Source organism: Mesocricetus auratus, unplaced genomic scaffold (assembly GCF_017639785.1).
Source record: "Mesocricetus auratus isolate SY011 unplaced genomic scaffold, BCM_Maur_2.0 Super-Scaffold_100676, whole genome shotgun sequence".
NCBI classification, from domain to species: Eukaryota; Metazoa; Chordata; class Mammalia; order Rodentia; family Cricetidae; genus Mesocricetus; species Mesocricetus auratus.
In genome coordinates this window covers 30,483,450-30,506,835 of record NW_024429266.1, presented here as the reverse complement: position 1 = coordinate 30,506,835, position 23,386 = coordinate 30,483,450, and the positions used below count along the sequence as shown (strand labels likewise).

The window sequence follows — 23,386 nt, the reverse complement described above, 5'->3', positions numbered from 1 at the left end:
AAGGAAAGAAAGAAAGAAAAAAGAACAAACTGAAAAAGAATAAAATGGAGACTATGACCAAAATAAATTGTATGGATGCATGAAATCATCAAAGAAAAAATAAAATATTACATTATTAAAAATAATGAAATAAAAAAATAATCTGTAACCCAGGATACGGTTCTTCAATGTGAGTAAATGCAGTCTTGTCATCTTTGGGTAGATGTGACACTGTGTGATGAATTGGTTCACAGGTCTTGCTAACGGGAGTGATTAGCTTTGGTACAACGTTTGTCATCATTGCATATGTGGTTCTGAAATTCAATGAAGATTCGTGGGATCTGCAGTGCTGTTTACTCTTCAGTATCACATTGTGCATAATAGACCCTCTCCATTCTGTCAAGTCGCTAAAAACGATTGGTATGTTGGTTCCTTTCTCTCATAGTTGGGTTCCTTTTTCTCACCTGGCAGATGTGAGGATACGTTGTTTCCTTTGGACTGTATTTTCCTTGCATGGATTGTGTATTCAGCAGAGTAGGGATTAGTGCTTTGTTTTCTCAAGGATAGATGACTGACTTGAAGGCAATGCAGGTAAAACAGTCCCTGGAGACAAACCTCAGTACCAATCCATAATCAGATTCTGAGTCATTCCAAGGTCACGTGGAAGCATTCCAGTACTTCACTTTCAGATTAAAGCTGGAAAACCAAGTTCCCTTAAAACACAAACTATAGATATGCCACCTAGGAATAACAACAATGGTGATGATGGTGATAGTACATCAACTATATATTTTCAGTTATTATTGTTTCAAAACCCAAGGCAAAAAAGAACATTAGACAGGTCCAGTTTTCTCTGTAATTAATGGTGATGATGATGATGGTGATGTCACTTAATGTGATCAGTTTGGGTTTTTATCCAGTGGTTTATATTAAGTGGCTTTTCTTTTTGAGGCAGGTTTTACTATGTAGCTTTGTCTTATCCAAAGCTCTCTATGTAAACCAGGCTGGCCCTGAACTCAGAGATCCACCTGCCTCTGTTTCCTGAGTGTGACCTAACAGTTGCTTTTTAAAATACATGGACGTATAGGAGGGTGTATGGGAAAGCAAACTAAAAATTAATATAAAATTTAAAAAATAAAGGAAGGAAACTGAGCAAGCCAGGGGGATCAAGTAGCAGGCAGTGCTCCTCCCTGCCTCTGTCTCAGTTCCTGCTTGAGTTCCTGCCCTGAACTCCTTCAGTGATGGACCCTGATATGGAAGTGGAAGCCAACTGAACCCCTCCTCCCCAAGTTGCTTGTGGCTGTGGTGTTTATTACATTAATATAGACCGGATCAGGGCAGAAGCTTTAAATCAGCGTGTGTTTACAGATGGCAAACCCTGCAAATCGGTATTTCTCTTTCTCTGTTTTTAAAAGAGGTTCTAGAAACCAAGTCCTGCATATGTCAGACAAGAACTCTACTCCTTAGCTATATCCCCAACCCAGTCCTTTTCAGTTCTGGAGAACTGGTTTATTGGTATACCACTGAACAGAGGAGATACAAGAGGCCTAAATCAAAACTTCTAGAGAGGCAAACCACAGGGTTAGTGGAGAAAAGAACGCTCTGCGAAGAAAGGGCCGATGAACTTGAAGACACAGCAATGGGAACTATTCAGAACCAATGAGAGAAACAGACTGGGAAAAACTGAGCTTTGATGAGCTGTGGGACAAACACAGGGGACTCAACATATGAATCCCCTAAGGTGGCAGATAGAAGGGATCTATGAATGAATAATGAATAAAAAGCTCTTAACTTGGTAAAAACTCAAAGTTTCAAATACTTCCAAAATTTTTCCCAAGTCTAAGAAAAACAAAACCATACCACAGTAAATTAAAATAAAATCCTTGAAAATCAATGATACAGAACAAAACCCTCAATAGCAGCCCCAGGAAATGGAAAAGATGCTTATTATATAATAACAATTATAGAAACATGAAGATGCAACCTAAAGACATCATGGCAACATTTTATTTTAGAGCATTAGAAGAAAAGGACTATCAGGTTAGACTTCTTCACTCAGTATCTTGAAGTGAAGGTGAAATAGAGGCGTTCTCAAATATGGATTTCTCATTTACTGACTTGTAACACAGCAAATGTTAAAAGGAACCTCCAGGCAAAAAGAGATTGTATCAGATGGAAGTTGAGATGTGGAATTTGATCTACCTAAGCCCCTGGCAACTACTAACCTGAGGGTTTGTCTACTCTGGACATAGCTTGAATCAAACCATACAATGTTCCAAGACTCTTGGCGCTTGTCTGAAACTACAGATAGTTTGCAGTCCTAGATATACTGCTTTGTCTTACAGATTCATCTATGAGAATACTTACTTTGTAAATTAGCCTCATTAAGAAGGTAACAACAATATCTAATAACCAACTAGAAAAATTAAAACAATATATTGTAATTAGCTATTTTAAAACCCATGAATTGTTTATTTCTGAAATTTTTCATTTTCTGTTTTGGGACCACAGTTGGCCTTAGAGAACTGAAATGATGGAGAGTAGTGTGACAGTCATGCCAGGTCAGTCTTTGTGTCTGGCGTCTTTCACTTACAAGGTTCTCAAGGTTCATTGTGCTGTAACTGGATCAGCATTCCTTTCTGTGGAGGGAAAATGTCCTGCTTGAGGGATGTACCTGCCTGCATTTACTTACTCATTATCTGACAAACACACCAAATTGTTGTGAATAATACTGAACATTCATATACAAACATCCATGTATGCAAAATTGCTCTATTATATTTTATACTCTTCCCTCCCTCCCTTCCTCCCTTCTTTCCTTTTTCCTTTTGAGACAGGGTTTCTGTTTGTAGTTCTGACTTTTCTGGAACTCACCCACTATGTAGACCAAGCTGGCCTAAAACTCAACAGAGACCTTCCTGCCTCTGTCTCCCCAGTTCTGGGATTAAAGGTATATGTCACAAACATCTGGCTATTTTGCACTTTCCTAAAACTAGCTTTTTCTGGGCTCTGATGTGGTATCCTAAGATCTGTCTCATCCAGAAGCTTAAAAATGTTTCAGGCAAGGAGGGTAGAAGGCTCAGCAGATAAAGCATTTGCCACACAAGCATGAGGACAGCAGTTGTGATCATTCAGCACCCACTTCAAAGCCAGGTAGATGCCGTGGTTGCCCTGTAATCCCAGTTTGGGGAGAGCAGAGACAAAGAACCCTGGAGCAAGCCGGCAAGCCAGACTAGCTGAAACAGAGCACACTGGGATCAATGAAAGACTTTGCCTCAATATGTGAGGGGACAGTGATTGAGGAAGATAGTTAATGTCAACCTCAGACCCTTCTTACATGTGTCCATGTGCACAGGTGTGAATACATATAGGTAACCGGATCCATATATATACAAACATAAAGGAAAAGGAACGGAACAAATATTTGAGGCAGTGGACATCTAAAGGTTGGCTTTAATTGCCAACTTGTCATAACCTAGAGACACCTGAGAAGAGAGTATCAATGTGGGATTGCCTAATAAAGTTGGCCTGTAGACATATGTGGGGGAGGGTTGCCTTGATTATGAATTAATTGTTATAGCAATCGAATGTGGGTGATACGATTCCCTAGGCAGGGGATCTGTCTCATAAACCCTTTGTCTTGTAAGTTGCTTTTTGTCAGGATATATATATATATATATATATATATATATGTGTGTGTGTATGTATATGTATATATATATGTATATATAAATCACAGCAACAGAAACGAAACTAGGACAGGGCAAAACAAGGGGTGCTCCTGTTATGTTCCTTTGCACCTGAAAATTCAGAAGGCTTAGTACAAAATCTAAAAAGTGTTTCTGTGATTGCTTCACAGATTCATGCCAGTCATGATCGCCTTCTGTCTTTTTTTTTTCTAGCATGTTTAGCTTTTCTCTCTTTTCTATGCAAGAGCACCACATTAAATTTTACTCTCTGTTTCCATTCCTAGGTGTTTCTAAGATGTACACTGATATCATCAGAGGGGAGTCACTGATCATTTGTAGTTTCACATGCATTTTCTTTGGAATATTTCGGGGCCATACAACTAACGTTTCCATGTTCAAGGGTAAGATCATTGCGTTTTGCCTGCATATTTTCTAAAATCATACTTATTGAAATGAAAGTGCATTCCTCTTTGTATCTTTCTCTGTACATTGATCTTGGACCAATTAAAATGATAAGTTAGATAACAAGAAAATACCTACCATCTTTGCATTTTTATCGATCACTAAAGGACAAAGTGTACATTTTATGATTAGCAAAATGCAGACAGGTGTATGTGGGAGACCTGGAGAGAGAAAAAGGAAGGGGGAAATGATATGATTTTGTACACTCAAAACAGAAAAGAAATAATTCAAATAATAATAATAATAAACTCTTTATTTCTCTCTCCTAGCATGCATGCACATATACACATTACGTCATCTGGCTTAGGTTATCTCTTGCATTAGGATCATTATGTTTTTCAGCCAGTGGATGTTAAGAGTTGACTTGTCATGGATTTGGTGATGAAAACAGACTATTCATCTAGTACTGATAGAACAACCCTAGAATGACAATAGCTGGATTTGTGTGGCTAATGATCACTGGGATGTGGAATATATTTCCTTGACAGGTTTCTAGATGTTGTACTAGTAGCTAGAGAAGAAAGAGGAAAATCAAATCATAGCCTGAAGGGAAAAGTGTCCTTCTGCAATGTATTTGTGATAGCTGTAAGAGGAGGGTGGGAAGGCCTAAGCAGAAAGACATGTTGGTGGAAAAGGAGACATTTGCAGTGCTTCTCAATGAAGGAGCGATGGTAATTTGGGTAGACAATTTAGAAATGATTTATTGGCAGATACTAATTATGTGTAAAATGAGTTTCACTATGACATTTGCATAATATATTTCACTTATATTCACCCTTATCAGTCTCTCTTGAATCTTTATCACTCCCATTACTCTTCTTTTCAACTAGCTCCTCTATTTAATGTCTTTTTGTGTGTGACCCAAGGTTCCAATGGGATTGACAAGAGTGTGGGTGGGAGTTTGTTTACATCCCTGGAGAAATCAAGGCTAAGTTGTAGACTGACCCAGAAGGATAGCCCCCTTTTCGGACTTCCGCCTGGCACTCTCTGCTGAAGAACAGGCACCCTGTTCACAAGCCTGAAGAACAAACCCAAGTGCTACCAGTGAAAAACAAACAAAACCCAAGACGTTAAACCCAAGTTTTTCTTTCTCTCCTTCTCTCGTTTATTTTTAGAGTTACATGTAATCATTGGGCTCAGCTTTGATATCTTTGGAAGCGCAATATGTGGATATTGGTGTACAAGAATCATTCAGATTATATTGACCGACCTTTTTAGCAACACGCTGACTAACGTTGTTCTCTGCTTTTCGCTGGTGTACATGACTTTCTACCTTGGTAAGGCAGACGAGTGCAAAACCTGCTGTCCTCCGGGAAAGCAGACGATGAATCTTGGGTTTGCCCTGTTCCTTACTCCACATGCTTTTCCACAACCACTTCCGCCTCTTTGTGGCCTCCCTTCTGTTTTGTCACATGACCTCTCAGTCATCTCCAGTTCTCTCCTGCCCTCTCTTAGTATCCGCTTTATCGTAAACTCCATGTCCCTTCCTCTTTGCACTCCCACCCCTTTGCGCTCTATTCTCTAACCCTATAGGCAGCCCCTAGCGGGCCCCTACGAGAACATGAGTTCGTTTCTGTTCTGATTCTTTGGCAGCTCACCTGTAAAATGGGAAAGCTGGCAGAGAAGTTCCTGACGTCTTTCCCAGCTCACTTAGTAAGCCGGGAAGACTGTTGAGATGCCAAGCTTTTCCTCAATCTAGAAGGCAGAAAAGGGAAGGGAGAGGTCGAGTGCTTCTGAACGAAGAGAAGCTGGGGCCAGACAACTGCAGGAGTGATAGTGTCCCGCCCGTGTGGGCCTTCAAGTTATCTCAGTTCTGTAAGATTGGGACTTGAAGTGTTACAGTTCCCACGAGCCAGAGTAACTAAGGCCACACTGCGTTTGCTCTCATCTCATTCAGTGGAGCAACTTCAGCCAACTAAGAACTCAGATCTCCACATGCCCAGTTATGGAAAAGCACTGTTTTCCCTATTGATATGTGGCCACCTAGTGATTGCTCACTGCCCTGAGCCAGTCAAACTGGAGAAAACATGGACAGAGGGCTCATTTCCTCTAATTTTCTTTTCTTCTCTGTCAAAGTTTTGTGGATGAATTCCTCATCTTCAAAGAAGATTCCGTTCCATCTTTCCCTCTCCCTACCAGATCCTGAGCCTCTGGAGCATGAGTGGGGCTCATAGTCAGCTCTTGCTCTCTGTTTTGCCTCTTTTCAGCCAAGCTTAGAGTTTGTCAACTGCCTGCCATGATGATTGAATAAGCCAATATTCCTTATCAAAGAGTTTTTGAGCAAGAAGACCCCAGATAGACTTCATCAATCAGTGACCTTGTAGACTAGGTTTCAATATTTAGAGTCCAGTGAATTACCCTTTAGTCGGGGATGGGGCAGAGTGGGGGCGGGAAGGCAAAAGCTCCAGGAAGCTGTGAGTTCCCTCAGCAATCTTGGCACACAATTCCTGTCCCTGAGGTGCTGAGCGGAGATTACCTAACTACTTTCCCTACCAACCCTATCCTCGATGATGATGTAGAGTTGGCAAACTGGGTCAAATCTGCTCTTAGCTAAAAACAGCTTTGTAAAAAGAGCAGAATAAAAGAAAAAAAATCTCGTGGAGAAGAAGATCATACGAAGTTGAGAGCCCACAGTGTTTGGTTGGTTAGTCATTTACTTGTTTGCATGCTATCTCTGGCTTCTTTTACAGAATAATAGCTAAGGTAAGCAGCAGTGACAGGTCCCCTCTGGCTCACAATGGCTAGTTATTTATTATATGGCCCATTACAGAAGATACCTTGCTGTTTCCTGATCCACAGCATTAGGCCAATCCCTTGAAGTGACATTCTAAACAAGAAACACTACTTTCAGCTTTCCCATGATTCTTTTCTCATCGCACACCAGTGTGCAGATTTAATTGTGTTTAATTTTTAACTCAGTTTTCTCTCTCCCCAGTGGAATATTTCGGAATGTCAGGCATTGTTGCTTTAATCACAGTGGGCCTGAATTTAGATTCGTTAAGCTTTAAACCGAGGATGGAATTCATAATTACTAAGTGAGTTCTCTGCTGTGTATTCAGTATAGATCTCATAGGATTTTGGTGCTTAAGCAGTTGTGTCTTCAAGAAGGCTAATGCAATTCCATTTATATACATTTTTCTATCTGTAAAGTCTTAATGTGCCAACAATGATCAACATTATTGATATTCTTATTCTGAGTAAAGAATCAGTGGTACAGGGACCACAGTGCCGCCTCTATGTCTCTGTGATAGAGTTATACTTTGAATTGTGGGATTTTTCCTTCACGTCATACTTGGGTGACACCATCCTGATGTGTGAAGAAAGTCAGATGTGAAGGAAGGAAAAAGGGAAGAAAGGAAGGGAAGGGAAGGAAGGAAGGAAGGAAGGAAGAAAAGAAGGAGTCACAGTGAGGTGCATTACCAGTAAAATTCTTTTCCAGTCTTTCCTCATGGATAGAGCATGGATCAGTGTCTTCTCAGGCCAAGAGATTAGCCCTTCTCTGAGAAACAATGCTAAATTGCATAATTGTTCAGAATTCAGACACCAAGTCTCAATCTACTAAAGAAATTCTCATCTCAAATGAAAGCAGACATGGACAATACATCCTAACCTTGATTTTTTCCTGTGAAAATTTGTTCAATGTAAAAGCTGTTTTGAAATAATGTCCTAAGCCAGGCAGTGGTGGTGCATGCCTTTAATCCCAGCACTTGGGAGGCAGAGGCAGGAGTTCGAGACCAAGCCTGGTCTACCGAGCGAGTTCCAGGACAGGCTCCAAAACAATACAGAGAAACCCTGTCTCGCAAAAAAAGAAAGAAGAAATAATGTCCTTCCTATTTTTTTGTTTAAATTATCCTAGAAAAATAAATACCACTGATAGAGGATGGTACAATATTTTTTTTCTTTTGGGAAAAAATGAAACAAAATTGGCACCTATAACTTTTGTTAATTTGATGTGTTTGTGAATAAAGCTTGGAACTAACTGGTTCATAATGCTTATTGCTTGATGCAGCCACTGAACTTGCATATGTGCTCCAATATTATTGCAATTACTCATTGTGTCCACTCAATTGTTTATTCTTTTTATAAAGATTTTATTTGTATTTTATGTATGAGTGCTCTGATGTATGCTTACACACCAGAATAGGGCACCATATGCTATTATAGATGGTTGTGAGCCACCACATGGCTGCTGGGAATTGAACTCAGGACCTCTGGAAGAGCAACCAGTGCTCTTAACCTTTGAGCCATCTCTCCAGCACATCAATTGTTCTTCATTCACTTAAGCCACCAATCTTTTCATGTCTGCTATGGCCTGGCTATTCAGTTTTAAGCCTGACACAATGAGAATAAGATATTTTTCCAAAAAAAAAAAAAACCAACAACAAGCAAACACCAACCAACAAAACAAACCCATGCTATTGTTTATTAAATTGCATACTTGTTTATATAAAAAAACTAATGACAAATGTTCTAAAATTATGTATTTTGGAGAGTCTTATTATATGCACAGGCATTTTCAGGCCCTATGGAGATATTTTAAAAAGCATTCTATGACAGCTGAGAACTGAGCATTGGGGTTTATGGTCCTCCATTCTACTTTTCTGCACAGCAGCTCTGAGTGCCTTGAATCAGGAGATCGGAATCACTTGGAGAGTCACACTGTGTCCTACTTATAGCAGACAACATGCTTTATCCACAGCTAAAATGGAGCTTCCTAAGGCTTCTTCCCTAGTGGAGATCTTGAGCGCCCTCATGAGGGGACTGGCTTTGGGGCAGAACAGCTGACAGTCCCTGGAAGGAGGCAGGGTTTGAGATCTGCCTGTAGAGGGCAGATCTGGTTCTCACTCAAGCAAGCCAGCACATAGGGCATCACAGGTTTTTCAGAAGCAATCTGAGAGTAACCCATCGCTCTTCCTTGTTCAACATATGGTGCAGGCAATCGGCACTGCAGAGACTCAGAAGAGGTCACAGCTAACCAGAGAGCACCAGATGGAGAATGCAGGGCAAGAAGCAGGTTTCCCAGACGTGTAGGCATTCAGCAGACTGGAAATCAGACAGAGAGGCTTTCCAAAGTAAGGGGGGCGGGCGGGATATGCAAGTCACTGCAGAAGTGGTGAAGAGCTGTCCTCTGGTGGTACCCAGGTGCCTCCTTGTAACCATTCTTGCAAGGGCAGCTCCAGTATCAGATAAACTGCTGGTTAACCCCAGAGAAATTGGCACATCACCAGCTTGGAGAGGGTTTTATTCCTCTGCTTTGTTCTTACTGTTGCGTTGTGAGAGGCACACCATGAGTTTGGTGTGATTCGATAATGACCTGAGTGTCTTTGAATTGCAAAATACTTTTTCATGTTGACTGTAACTAGCATGGAGGCCACAGGTTCCACTGAGACAACAGTGTAAGGCATAACATAGATACTTTAATGTGAAGAATATATTTTAAAAGTGCATTGGTTAAAATGTCATTTTCTTTTTATCCATCCTAGGTTCTTAATAATGTGCTCATCTGCATATGAACATTTAATATATGGTTTCTTTGGCATTGTTGTTGGCTGTGGCGAAATCAAGTATTTCAGATTTCACTCCTTAGTTTTCATTATCATCTTATTTGTAACAGTGAATTTTGCAAGGTAATGATTATGTTTTAAAGTTTCCTTTGCTGTGCTTAAAATATTTTTGTGTATATGTGCATTTATGTATTCAGGTGTGTATGCGTGTGCATGTGCATATGTGTATGTATATGTATGTGTGCATGTGTGTGCACACATACGGAGGCTTGAAGCTGATGCTGGATATCTTTTTTTTAAAATACTTTAACTTTTTAAAAATTTTATGTGCATTGGTGTAAGGGTGCCAGATTCTCTGGAACTGGAGTTACAGACAGTTGTGAGCTGCCATGTGGGTGCTGGGAACAGAACCCGGGTCCCCTGGAAAAGCAGTCAGGGCTCTAAACCACTGAGCCATCTCTCCAACCCCCGATGTTGGATATCTTACTTTACATCTTTCTCTATTTTATTTAAAGCCTTTAAAAACTACATGTTTGTTTATTTATATGTGCTTGCATGCACACATATGTATTTACATGTTTTGATGTCAGAGGACAAATTGCAGGAGTTTATTCCACCATGTAAGTCCTAGGGATTGAACTCAGGTTTTCACAGTTGGCACCAAGTGCCCTCACCTGCTGTGATACCTCCACTGCCCCTCTACTGATTTTTTGAGACAGAATCTTTCTTTACCTGAACCTGAAGCTCTCTGCTTCAGCTAGATGGACATACTGGCAGGTGCCAGGGATATTCCTGTCTCTGCCTCCTGAACACTGGGGATTGAACTCAACTCAAGTCCTCACTCTTGTCCCCCAGGTACTTTGCCAACTGAGCCATCCCTCCAGCCCCCAAGCTTAGAGTCTTAAGCCTGGAGTTAGAATTAGAAGCAGTGGAGTCTAGGGAAGAAAATATAATAGCACTTAGGAAACATGAACTGTTTTCTTGGCCTCGGCAATGGCATGCTGTACAACCCCAGGAGAGTGGACTTTTTCAGGTTTCTCCCAGAAAGGACTCTCATCACCCCTAAGTGATAGAAACACAAAGTCCCAGTCCTGTCTTGACTGATTCTACTGAGTGCAGGCGAGACACAGAAAACAGTTCTATGTATTGTTAGATCCTTCTAACTCAAGGTTAAGGTTAGAGCACACAGGACAAGATGAATAGCATGCTTCACTCTTGCTGAAGTTCTTCTCATCATGGGTGGTAATCCGTACCCATGGTAAAGTCATTGGTTAAGCACTTGCCCTGTGGACTGAGCCATTGATACTAACACAACTCGACAAGAGAGGTGCTGCTGCATCAGTTTACAGGGAAAGTATGCAGGGAGCTTGGAAGCTTGCCTAAGTGGGTCACTCAACTTGTAAAGACAGAGCTGGGATTAAATCCTGACTCTATGAGCTTTGAATGCTTGAATGCCATTGCCTGCCCCTGATAGCTGTCTCCTATGAAGACTCATGACAGTGTGACTTCTGGATAGGACAGCAGCCAAGGGGCCTTGCTTTATAAGATGCTATTTTGAATGCAGTCTTGTGACTTTAAAGACATGTCACACAGCTCAGAAATCATCATCATGCAATCTAACGCACCATTCCCACACTCTGCTCAGTTCGTGCCTCATCTAATGCACACTTACTGTACACACATGGCTGTTAAATCAGTAGCCCTCTTATCATCTTTTGTCTGTAAGGTTTTGCTTCCTACCTTAATTTGTAGGTGCAAGTTTATTTCTGGGCTCAAATCACTCTCCCACACTTGTCATTTTTGAGACCCTGGGAGCACTGTGAATGCTTTACAACAGCCACTGGGCACACAGGCCAGTTTCTGACTTGGACACTCACATGCATATTATGAAGCAGTTTTTCTCTATATGCCTGTAATAACTTAGGAATTACATAATAACCTCAAACATAAAACTTCATTTCTATAACTTTATGTTCTATATAATCATGTACGTGGGGGTCAGATCAGAATTATTAGGAGGTTACATACACACACAATAAACACATATAGACACACACAGACATACACAGACACACAAACATGCACAGAGACACACACAGAGACACATAACATAAACACACACACACACACACACACACACACACACAGAATCAGTCACTCTGATACTGTTCTTTTTAACCCGAAGGTTGGGGAGAGTATAGCTCCCTTATATAAATGTCTGGTCCTTGACAGAATGGATGGGAGTGATTGGCTAATCATAGTGATAATGGCAAGTGCAGTGACCTTCTCTAGTCGGTTCTGTTCTGATACCAGAAACTGATAGTGTCTCTGAAGGCTGTTTTCTAGACTATGGCTTTGGTCAGTACTCTGCTCTATCCAACTTCCTCAGGTTAGTGCTATGCCCTGAGAGACTGCCAGACTTTCCATCCATGTCTGGCCATCAGCAGGAGTTACATTTCATTAATCTCTGCCCTAATTGTTCTTATTTTTTTCTTACTGTCTACTGCTTCTAGGTTTGGCTTGTTTTTGTTCTTCTAAGACTTTGAGTTGCATCATTGTACTGAGTCACCTTGACACAAGCAATGTTGAAGTGAAAGCCAAATAAACCCTTTCTTCCCCAACTTGCTTTTTGGTCATGGTGTTTCACCACAGCAATAGTAACTCTAACTAAGACACAATAGTTTTTGGAAAGATTATGTAGTAAAGCCCAAAAGATTATGAATGGCTTTTCAGAAGCCCTAGATGTGAGGCAGAAGAGTTTTCCTGAGTTAAGTGCACAGTGTACAGGTAATTGTTGACTCTTTGCTAAGTGATGGAAATAATCTACGTTGGTTTGTGTTTTGGTTAGCAGGAAGGACATGTAACTAACTCATTTATTCAATCACAGCATTTTTGCTGAGGCTAAAGCATGTCTGATTTTACTTGTGCTGGGGACCCATCTGTTCCAAAGCACAGTATACATATTCTCTTGGTACAGATTCTCTAAAGGTAGATTCTGAGGGGCTGGAGAGATGACCCACAGGTAAAGAGCACTGGCTGCTCTTCCAGAGAACCTAGAGTATTTCCCAGAACTTACAAGGCAACTCACAACAGATTGTAACTCCAGTTCTAGAGGATCTAATGCCTTCTTCTGGCCTCTGTGGTTACTAGGAATGCAGGTGATACACAGACATATATGCAGGCAAAACGTCATACACATAGTAAAACAATGAAAAGAAAGTTAGGTTCTGAATTTTGTCACAGTTGAAAAGTAACTGTAACATAAGCAGAAACACATTGATTCTTTTCTGCCAATTTTCGTTTGTTCATGTGTGTGTGTGTGTATGTGTGTGTGTGTTGCATACATGTATGCATGTTTTATATGTATGTGTGGAGTGTGTATGCACAAGTGTGTGCCTGCATGCTTGTGGGGGGTCTGAGGTTGGTTTTGAGACTCCTCTTTGACTGCCTTTCCATCTCATTCACTGAGGTAGAGTTTCTCAGTCAAGCCCAGGGCTCATTGGTATAGCTATTCTCACACCTTACTCTGGGAATCTCCTGCCTCTGCCTCCTGAGCCTGGAATCCCAGGTGGGCCACCACTTCCACCAGGCATTCACTCGGGTTCTAGGGATCTGAACTCCAGTTCCCATACATTCGGCAAGTATTTTCACCACTGAGCCACCTCCACAGGCCTAGTGTATGACACTTGCAGAAGGTAAAGAAAAACTTGGTTTGGTTAAGTTTGTAAATATGTCTATAGTAATTTTGTTTTGGGGGGAATCTGATTAGCACTTCTTCCAATTCCAATTTCCCAGTCATTTTATGGTTTGTCACAGAATAGATGGACTTGTTAACACACTTTGGAGGACTGTCCATAAAAGAATTTACTACCTAACTGCAAACTATACACCAGTGTTAGTGATAAATCCTCATATTGTGTGGAATTTCTCCCACTATACACATACTATAGTGAGTGCAAACTTCAGATTAGCTCCAGTGACTTATTGATAACCTCTGCTGTTTTCTCATTCCTGGAAACTTTAAATTGAAGTTTACTGCTGAGTGCATGATTTTAACCATGAATAACATTACTGCATAATGTGCGTTTTATTTATCTGTGCTGTTTTCCTGCCCACAGGTTCATTACTGTTATTTTAGTGAGCCCTATTTTGATGCATTCAAGTTATGAGTATGATTGGCGATGGGGAATTGTCATTACATGGTCTGGAATTAGAGGCGTTTTTAGCTTGCTCTTGGCTCCTGATATTTATAATTTTTCTGAACGTAAATTAGACGCACCACATATGGTAGGGAAAATAACCATCTGCTGTAATTAATTTTATTCACTCATCATTACTTATTTTGTAGTATACTATACCTCATCTTAAAACTTTGAATTAGTTTTTATTTAAATGCATTCTTTTCCGTAGAAAAGGGCATTGTCAGAAAAATGTTTATGTTGATCATGTGAAAGGGGCCAGTGTTCACATAGTGATTATTAATAGGGTTGTTTGTAGGTCTGACTTCCAATCCTGACTCCACCATTCATGGGCTGGCCAACTTCAGGGGATATTCCTCAGCTTCACTGAGCCTCAGCTCCTAACTGAGGGTTGAAAGGATGCTTAATAAAATAGCTGACACCTTCCCAGCACTCGGGAGGCAGAGGCAGGCGGATCACTGTGAGTTAGAGGCCAGCCTGGTCTACAGAGAGAGTTCCAGGACAGCCTCCAAAACAATACAGAGAAACCCTGTCTCGAAAAACCAAACCAAAACAAAACAAAATAAAAAAACCCAAAAACCTGACACCTAATAAATGCTTAATAAGTTTTACCAAGCAAGCAAATGCTGTTTCCCCAAAGCTATCAGAAAGCGTGATAATAAAATACCCTCATCTAGGACACTCAAATCCACGTGGCTGCAGGACAAAATCTGAGATGCTAGTGATGTATATACCAAGGGGAGAAAGATTTTATAAACTGATTCACTAAGCATATTCTTTCATCTTCAGACTCATTTAAAAATGTTTGTCTGAAGCCAGGCATGATGGCACATGCTTTTAGTGCCAGCATTTGGGAGGCAGAAACTGGCAGATCTCTGTAAATTCAAAGCCAGCCTGGTTTACATAGAAAGTTCCAAGACATCCATAGCTTTGTAGAGAGACTGTCTCAAAACAACAAAACAAAATAAGTCTGGCTGAAGATTTTGTGACCTGTAGTGACAAAACTCGGTCTTTCTCAAAGTCTTGGACTAGCTGATGCATTCTAGCAGTCTGGAGGTGGAGTGCTGTAGCAGACAGCCCAAAACCATGTTGGCAGTGTGAGGGCACCTCATCATTTGTTCATTTGTTTCTGCAGTGCTGAGGAGCAAACCTTGGGCCTTGCACATGCTAAACAAATATGTTAACACAACCCTAGTTCTTGAACCTTAGTATACGTGGCAGTACTGAATGAAGTAGGAAAGTTTCTAGAAACCTCCAGGACCAATTTCCCACAACTTCCCCATGAAATACACTTCAAATCTTTTCCTGGGAAAAGAAAATGATGACAGTCAACTTCTCTTTTGCTAAGGAATCTGGAAGCGAATGTCTGGAGCTCCTGATAGCTGTTTGCTGGTCTGGGATTTTTCTCTTCGTTGCTCTCCTGTCCCAGAGGTCTATGAAGTACAAATACCCATTTTATTTTTTAGATTAACTATCAATCTTTTCATTTTGCATGCGGGGAAATCAAAGTAAAGAAGTTCAAGGGACCAAATTCCCAAAAGGGGAATCACTATTTTTGATAGAGAAATGTATTCCTTCCAGGTCTTTCCAGGGACTTAGATCTGTGTGTGGGCTTGGTCTGGGAATTAATCTGGAGTTGAAGAAAATCTGTGTTTTCACAAAGACATTAAAGGTCCTTGCATGTCCCAAAGGAAAAGTACAACAGCTTAGCCTCTCAGATTCTCTCTTATGCAATGAATTGGCCTAAACTCAAACCTAGGAACTGTTAACTAACATTTGAGTATGATTTTACAGTGTTTCCTAAGTCTGCATAATATTAAGAATCTCTTCGGTTGCAGCCGGGCAGTGGTGGTGCACGCCTTTAGTCCCAGCACTTGGGAGACAGAGGCAGGTGGATCTCTGTGAGTTCGAGGCCAGCCTGTTCTTCAAAAAATAAAGAAAAAAAATAAAAAATAATCTCCTGGGTTGCACTTCAAACCTATAGTCATCATCTCTGGGCAGGGGCCTGGGAGTCAGAATGTTTGACAAGTACCTCAGATGACTCTGATCAGTTTGGGGAAATGTTTTGGAGTAGATTTTGTTATTAACTTCATTTTTCAGTGAAGGTTACTGGGGCTTGTAGGGGTTAACTGGTCCAAAGCACTGAGAAGGTCACTCTTTCAGTGTCTTTATCCCAGAATATACATGATTAGCTATTTTTCTCAGTTAAATTGAAAGTTAATTTTTGCCTCAGTGTACTATGGCCAAACAATGTCCATAAAACAACTCTTTTGCTTTAACTTATTAGAGACATAATTTAAAAATATAGATTGAATTAGAAGTTCTGTAGGTGGTTAAATGAACATTGTTCACTACTGGGAAGAGTATTTGATATTTTGGTTCTAACATCTGTATGTTTTGTTTTTAGTTTATATTCTATATACAAATACTATCATTATTGACAACAGGAATAAATTCACATATGATGCTTCGATCAGCCAAGACATTAGGTAAAGGCTATGTATTACTGGGAGGCTTATTGGAGAGAAAAGGCAAACATAGTATTAATGAAAGGTTGTGTAGACATTTCTTATGGACTGCAGGAATTGGCTTAGAAATGACTTATTTTCATTAATGGATTATATATAGCTAATTCATTAATTGCATAGAAACCAAATGAATAGAATCTTGAAAGGGAAAGGTCTTTTCCCTTCTACCAGCACGTCTAGACTAATAGGATGATTCTGCTGTACCAGGTTTCCCAGAGACCCAAGTTCCCTTTCTCTTACTGCTTCTCTATTCCACAGGTTGTCTTTGTGCTTACAGGGTAGAAACCAATAGCTACCATGATCTAACTAACTCAAGAGACACTGTTGGTGTCCACAGTCTAACCAACCAGCAAGAATATATTGGGACGTGGGGACTGGAGGATAAGCTACTTTTCTTTAAGGATAAATGTATCATTTCCATGCACACTGCATAGGCTAGAGCTTAATTACATGAGACACATGGTTTATAGAACCTGGACATTTTTATTTTTTCTGGCTGGCCGTTTTCTTAGCCAAAAGTCAGGGATTCTATTGGCAAAAGCATGGAGGAGAGATGGACATTGGGAAATACTTCCCAAGTTCTGCTATAGCTGCCTATCTCTAAAAGGAATTTGAATTCAAAGACAAAAATATATGGAGATACAATAAAATCATAAATGGAAACATTTAATAACATCAAAGAGCAATTTGAAGCTATTCATAATACAATTACATGAGAACAGTGAAGTAACAAATAAGCAAATCTTGTAGAGAAATCTAAAGTAAGATCATTGATAGCATTGGGGCCCATGGGAAGGGGTAAAATCTGGGGTGGGTACTATGCTAATGCCTTCATTTTTTTTAAATCACAGGTTTGTGTGCTCTCTCCCTCCCAAGACAAATGGCCATTCGAAATGCCATTCAACACATACAGCATATTATGCAGAATTCAATAACTTTATTTAAGACAGAAAAAATTTTGACAAGTGTTAACTGGAATGTAGTAGAAGAAAAAGCAAATATTGAATACAATCCTGTGAGTTGATAGACACAATGATAGTATTATTTTCCCTCCCTGGGTCTTCTTATCTTTCTTGTTTCAATATTAAAAACACGATTCTGGGGCTGGAGAGACAGTTTACTGGGTAGAGCACTTGTCACGCAAGCATCAGGACCTGAGTTTGATTCCCAGCACATACACAGAAAAGCCTGGTGTGACGGTGCCTGCTGGGGAGCACTAGAGTTCACAGGTCAGCCATGCTAGCTTAATCTGTGAGCTGCTGCTTCCAGCGATAGACTCTGTATCAAAAGTTGAATGCCTAAAATTGTCGAAGAACACATTTAATTAGTGAAAATCCCTTTGAAAAGTAAGGCATAAACTAAAAACAAAAAGAAAGTGGCTATTCCTCCACACACATGTACACACATGTAGACACACATACACAAATCTACATCTGTGAACATGCCCATACACACAAACCCGATTTTACTAACCAAATACTGGTGTCCTGGTGAAACATCTTTGAATTCTGTCACCTAAAGAAAGTCTTTGTGACTGGCTTTTCTGTCAGATACAAGATGAATGGCTGGTTGAATTTCAAGCAATGATATCTGCCAAGATGATGTTTCCAACAGCTTGAGATCTTGAGAGATCTCTCCCTGTGCATTGTAAAAAGCAGAAAACACAGACTACTGTACAGAGTAATGAAGTATAGATAGGTTTGAAGGATAAATTGGCTTCTAAATCTCCCAAAGGAATATTTCCTTCATGTCAATAGGAAAAAGTGATCTCATACTGTGGTGCTTTGAAAGAAAATGGCCCCCCAAAGGAAATGGCACCATAGGAGTGTGGCTTTGTTGGAGTTGGTGTGGCCTTGTTGGAGGAAGTATGTCACTATGGAGGCAAGTTTTGAGGCTTCATATATGTTCAAGCCACACCCAGTGTCTCAGTTCACTTCCTGTTGCCTGCATGAGGTAGAACTCTCAGTTCCTCCAGCACCATGCCTGCCTGCATGCTGTCATGTCCTGCCTTGATGATAATGGACTAAACCTCTAAAACTGTGAGCCAGCCCCAACTAAGTGCTTTCCTTTATAAGAATTGCTGTGGTCATAGTGTCTCTTCATAGCAATAGAAAACCTAACTAAGACACATATGGCAAAACATTATCCAAGTTTCACATAGCTCATCAAAGCAGCAATTCAGAGTGAGTTACCGAAACCTTTGTTAAGTGCAGTGTTTACCCCCTCTTAACCAGTTTTACTTATTTTTAACTTTGTCTCTTTAGATTTTAAAACAGACTCACACTGTCAATGTTTCCCGTTTTCACCATGATCCAAAAGAAGAGTCCCCAACAGATGAAGTTTTAATAGAAGAGGCCAGATTGCATGTAGCTATAATACAAATGGTTGGTATTACTCAAATGATATTAATTTTTTTGTCTCACATGCCTTTAATCCTTATGGTTTAGGGATGATTAGAAAACATTTTTGTCTTCTAATATAGTCTATCAACTGTCAAAATTAGTGCTTGAGTTACAGAAATTTGTTTATTTGGTGTGTATGTGTGTGTGTACATGTGCATGTGTTGCAGAATAATTCTTCTGTCCACTGTAAATCTGTATTACTCTCATTGGTTAATAAAAAACTGATTGGCCAGTGGCCAGGCAGGAAGTATTGGTTGGGCAACCAAACTGAGAATGATGGGATGAAGAGGTGTGGAGTCAGACGAGTCACCAGCATATGCAGGGAGAAGTGAGTGAGCATGCCACACTGAGAAAAGACACCAAGCCTCATGGTAGAGCATAGATAAGATATATGGGTTAATTTAAGTGTAAGGGTTAGCTAGTAACAAGCCTGAGCTATCGTTTGAGCATTTGTAGCTAATATAAGCCCCAATGTGTTTATTTGGGAGCTGCTGGCTGATAGAAACTCCACTTACAAGTGTGAAGGCCAGAAGTCGATAAGTGTCTTTCTCAGTTGCTCTCCACCTTATCTTTGAAGACAGTGTATCTTACTGAATCTGAAGCTCACTGATTTGACTAGGCTGGCTGAGCAAGTCTGAGGCATCCTGCCTCCACCTCCTCATTGCTCGGAGTACAGGCTGAAGCTGAGCTGCAGCTGGAGTCATCAAAACTTAAACAAAACCAAATCTCCCTTCCTTGGGGCTTTGAATTCAAGTCACAAAACATTTTGTTTCTAAAACTAGTAAGTTTAAACAGTCATTTGAGGGCTCTTTAAATAGTTGAAAGAAAATGCCCCCCCAAAGGAAATGGCACCATAGGAGTGTGACTTTGTTGGAGTTGGTGTGGCCTTGTTGTTTTTGAGACAGGGTCTCAGTAGGTATCCCAAGCTGATATCAAGCTGGTGATTCTTCTGTTTCAGCCTTCCAGGTGCTTGGATTACAGGTTTGTGTCACTACACTCAACTGAAACTGCTTTTTGGAAATTGAATACACTGAGTTCCTCTTATATGAGATTCCCCTAGGTGCTTATTTAACTTCTAATAGTGTAGTAAGTTGATCTAATCCATGATGTACCAAGGCTGACTGCTGGGGTTAGTAATTACAGCGTGAGCTATGTAAGGATTAAGACGCATACAATGGGGCTGGTGAGCCAGCACTCAGTGGGTAAAGGCACTTGTCATCTTGTCTGAAGACATGAGTTCTATTCCCTGGACCCACTTAGTGGAGGAGAGAACTAATTCCCACAGATTGTCTTCTGACCTGCTTGAGCCCCCTCCCCCACAGTAAACAAATGTAAAAACAATGAAATAAAATTGTAAGAGTAGTGTAAGTTATTTGTATGCTTTTTTTCTTTCTTTTGAAGCAAGGTTTCACTGTAGCTCAGGCAGTCCTAGAACTCATCACAATCCTCCTGCCTCTCAAGTGCTGGGATTGCAGGTGTGAGCCACAGTTCTCAGCCATTCCACTTAGGTTTTCAACCTTTGTAAGTTTTGTTTAAATGTAAACATATAAATATTTATAAGTACAATTATTAAAATATAAAAACTGTTTTAGAGTAGCTTTGAAAAGCAATGTTATGATGGAATCCTTGGAGTAGAGGCAGCCCGAATATTAATTGGCGCAACCAAAAGCTACTGCCCCATCCATGGAAAGTAAGTGAGACACTTCTTTAATTGACTATGTGTGACTATGAACAAACTGACAATTAAACATCTGGATTAACCAGTCTATCGTCTCAGCCATCTGCATCCATCTGTTCACCTGTGCATTCATTCATCTATTCGATAACATTGTTTCTTCTCACTCCCTCTCCTTTTCCTTCCCTCCAGCTTTTCCCTTCCCTCCCTCCTTTTATTCCTCTATCACTCCTTTTCTTTTTTATGCTAGGCAAACTCTCCTCACTGTCTATGTCCCTACCCCCAATTTAATGACTTTGAATGCCCCCTTCAACCTGACTCCCACCCTCACGAATTCCATTAACTTTGGAGATGATTTGGCTAGATAAGAGACAAGGGAATCAATGAATGAGAATCTATACAGCTTTAATTGCTCTTATAATTATTTTGCTTTCATATCATATTTTCTAAGTCATTGGAAAAAGAGCAGCATCCTGGATCTTGTTCATATACTGCTCTGCGAGGATGGAGTGATCTCTGGAGTAACTGGCCTAAGTGATGGTATAGCTAGATGCAATGTAGTGTGGTGGGAAAAGCTCAGTGTCTTAGGGATGTGTCAATATCTGGTCACCGTCCTGGCAAGCATTAGTGAATGAATGATAGGAGGCAAAGCTGTGAGTCAGTGGTAGAGATACCAGCTGGGTGGCCATTAATATTTCAACACTCTGGTCATGTTGGTGGGTGACCTGTCATTGGCCTGGGGGATTACATTTGGGAAAACTGGGACATTCAGTTGCCTTTAGGGTCAGGTAAAAGGAGACGAAAGGAAGTTTAATTCCAGAACTCCTAAGGGGGATGATCTAGAGAATTCTGTCTCAGGTCAGAAAGGGTTCTAGGAACAGGGGCACAGGAGTCTCAGGCTAAAAATGTTACTAAGACTTGAAAGTGGTGGATAGATGAATAGGTGCAGGAGCTAAGGGCTGGGAAAGCATATTTAAAAAGCCCTCATTAAATTAATATTTAGGATATATTCCCTTTTATTGACCTGAGATGGTATTTTTTTAACAACACATGTGTGTTTTTCTTAGATTCATGAATATTTCTGATGTTTCAACTTATGTGAAAGCTAGAAGTTGGCTTATAAAGTTTAAGACCATGTTAACTTACTTGGACTATCACAGAGAAAGGATACTTTTCGCTGTACCTGGGTAAGTATTATGAACCTTTAAGAGTGTTATATTCACTGGGTGTTGGTGGTGCACGCCTTTAATCCCAGCACTCGGGAGGCAGAGGCAGGAGGATCTCTGCGAGTTCGAGGCCAGCCTGGTCTGCAGAGCAAGTTCCAGGACAGCCTCCAAAACAATACAGAGAAACCCTGTCTCGAAAAAACAAACAAAACAAAGCAAAGAGTGTCATACTCAGAATATCACCATTTCAACATTTTTAAGAGTAGAACCTCCCATTTAAACTAATTTTGCGGCAGATTTTTACAGGTCAAGTGGTGAATGAACAGTTTGCCTCTTCTATTCTGTTTTAGCAACTTCATTGACAGTTCACATACCATGTTTCTTGCACTATTCATCACAGTAGAGGACTGAACAAGGGTGATCCATAACTAGAGTGGGCTGAGTCTAGCTCATTGCAACTTTGTGGAATAAGATAGTTGTATCAATGTCTAAAATTAAGGAAAAATCAACACTACCTTAAGAATGCCTATCACTGATTTTTCAAAAATCCTATAAAATACATATTTTGCTTAACATGGATAGAGTTTTTCCTTTGCTATATAGACCGTGAAGTTATATTTTTAGATCAGAAACACAACTTTTTTTTTCAACAGAGGATGTCAAATCAGGAACATAGCAGGGATATTTTTTCTTTCTTCCACTGAATACATTTTAAGAGAACATTTTTAAAAAGTAAGCCCCTAGTGTCTTGTTGTATGTCCAGGAGCATTCATTTTGTTTCTCATTGCTGTGATGGGATACTGGACATGAAGCAACTCAAGGAAGAATAATTTTGGCTCACATAGGCCACCATGGCAGAGGAAGGATGACCCTGGAATGGTAACATTGTTTAGACCTGGGCATACCAGGAAGCACTGAGAGATGAGTGTCTGTCTGTCTCTCCCTCCTTCCCTCCCTCCTTCTCTCCCTCTGCATACTCCACCCCTACAGACACAGCTGCTGTGTGTTTATGATTCCAACAGTCAAGTCTTATCCAGAAGACAGCTCCCTATCATATTCTTCTCCATCCTTTGGTTTTCACAATCCTTGAACCTCTCTTCCAAGATGTCCCCTGAGCCTTAGAGGAGGCCGCACAAATGTCCCATTTGAGGTCAAGCTCTCAGAAGTGCCTTCTTCTCATTGTTTTGACCAGTCATGAGTCCCATTTGGACTGTGGCCCACTCCACTGTAAAAGATGCTTCTATGATGGAGGCTGAGAGCCGTGTGAGTCTGTGGGTACGTACACACACACACACACACACACACACACACACACACACAAGGCAGTTTAACTACCTGTCCATTTGACAAAGCATCAGTTGCAGGTCCACTGTAAGGACTGTGAGCTCTTTAGTCGTGGGCTTTTGGCCAGATCTATAGTGGCAGGCATATATTCCTTCCAGGGGAGTGGGCCTCAACTCTAATCAAGATGCGGTTGTTTCCTCTCAAAACATCCATGCCAATACTGAACCAGTGGGCATATCTTGCCAGGCAGTTCAACACGGAAAGCTTCAAGGTCTACAATGCATGCAACTGTTGATAACTTTCCTCTGTTGACAGCCTATATAGCACCTTCCATCCTATGAATGTGAGCCAGCTGGGAGGAAGCTTACAGCTCAGTCTCAACTTCATTTTCTGTGTTCTGTATCCAGAGTGTGTGTTGTCTTCAGCAATAAGGACTTAGAATTGTAGTTGTTGGTTTTTTATTCTTTACTCTGGTGATTGTTGAGTATTTTTCCTGTT

General features: G+C 40.5%; 1 protein-coding gene across 1 annotated transcript in view; it reads left to right on the top strand.

Annotated features, from left to right (window-relative positions):
- Slc9c2 (solute carrier family 9 member C2 (putative)) overlaps positions 1–23,386 on the top strand; it is a 65,987-nt gene that overhangs the window by 6,510 nt on the left and 36,091 nt on the right. The window contains exons 4-14 of the mRNA XM_040739383.1: positions 234–399; positions 3,953–4,069; positions 5,246–5,407; positions 7,066–7,165; positions 9,614–9,757; positions 13,753–13,921; positions 16,241–16,322; positions 17,213–17,376; positions 18,626–18,745; positions 20,356–20,453; positions 21,506–21,625. Of these exons, the coding sequence (XP_040595317.1) occupies positions 234–399; positions 3,953–4,069; positions 5,246–5,407; positions 7,066–7,165; positions 9,614–9,757; positions 13,753–13,921; positions 16,241–16,322; positions 17,213–17,376; positions 18,626–18,745; positions 20,356–20,453; positions 21,506–21,625 (1,442 nt within the window). The remainder of the gene's footprint in view (positions 1–233; positions 400–3,952; positions 4,070–5,245; positions 5,408–7,065; positions 7,166–9,613; positions 9,758–13,752; positions 13,922–16,240; positions 16,323–17,212; positions 17,377–18,625; positions 18,746–20,355; positions 20,454–21,505; positions 21,626–23,386) is intronic.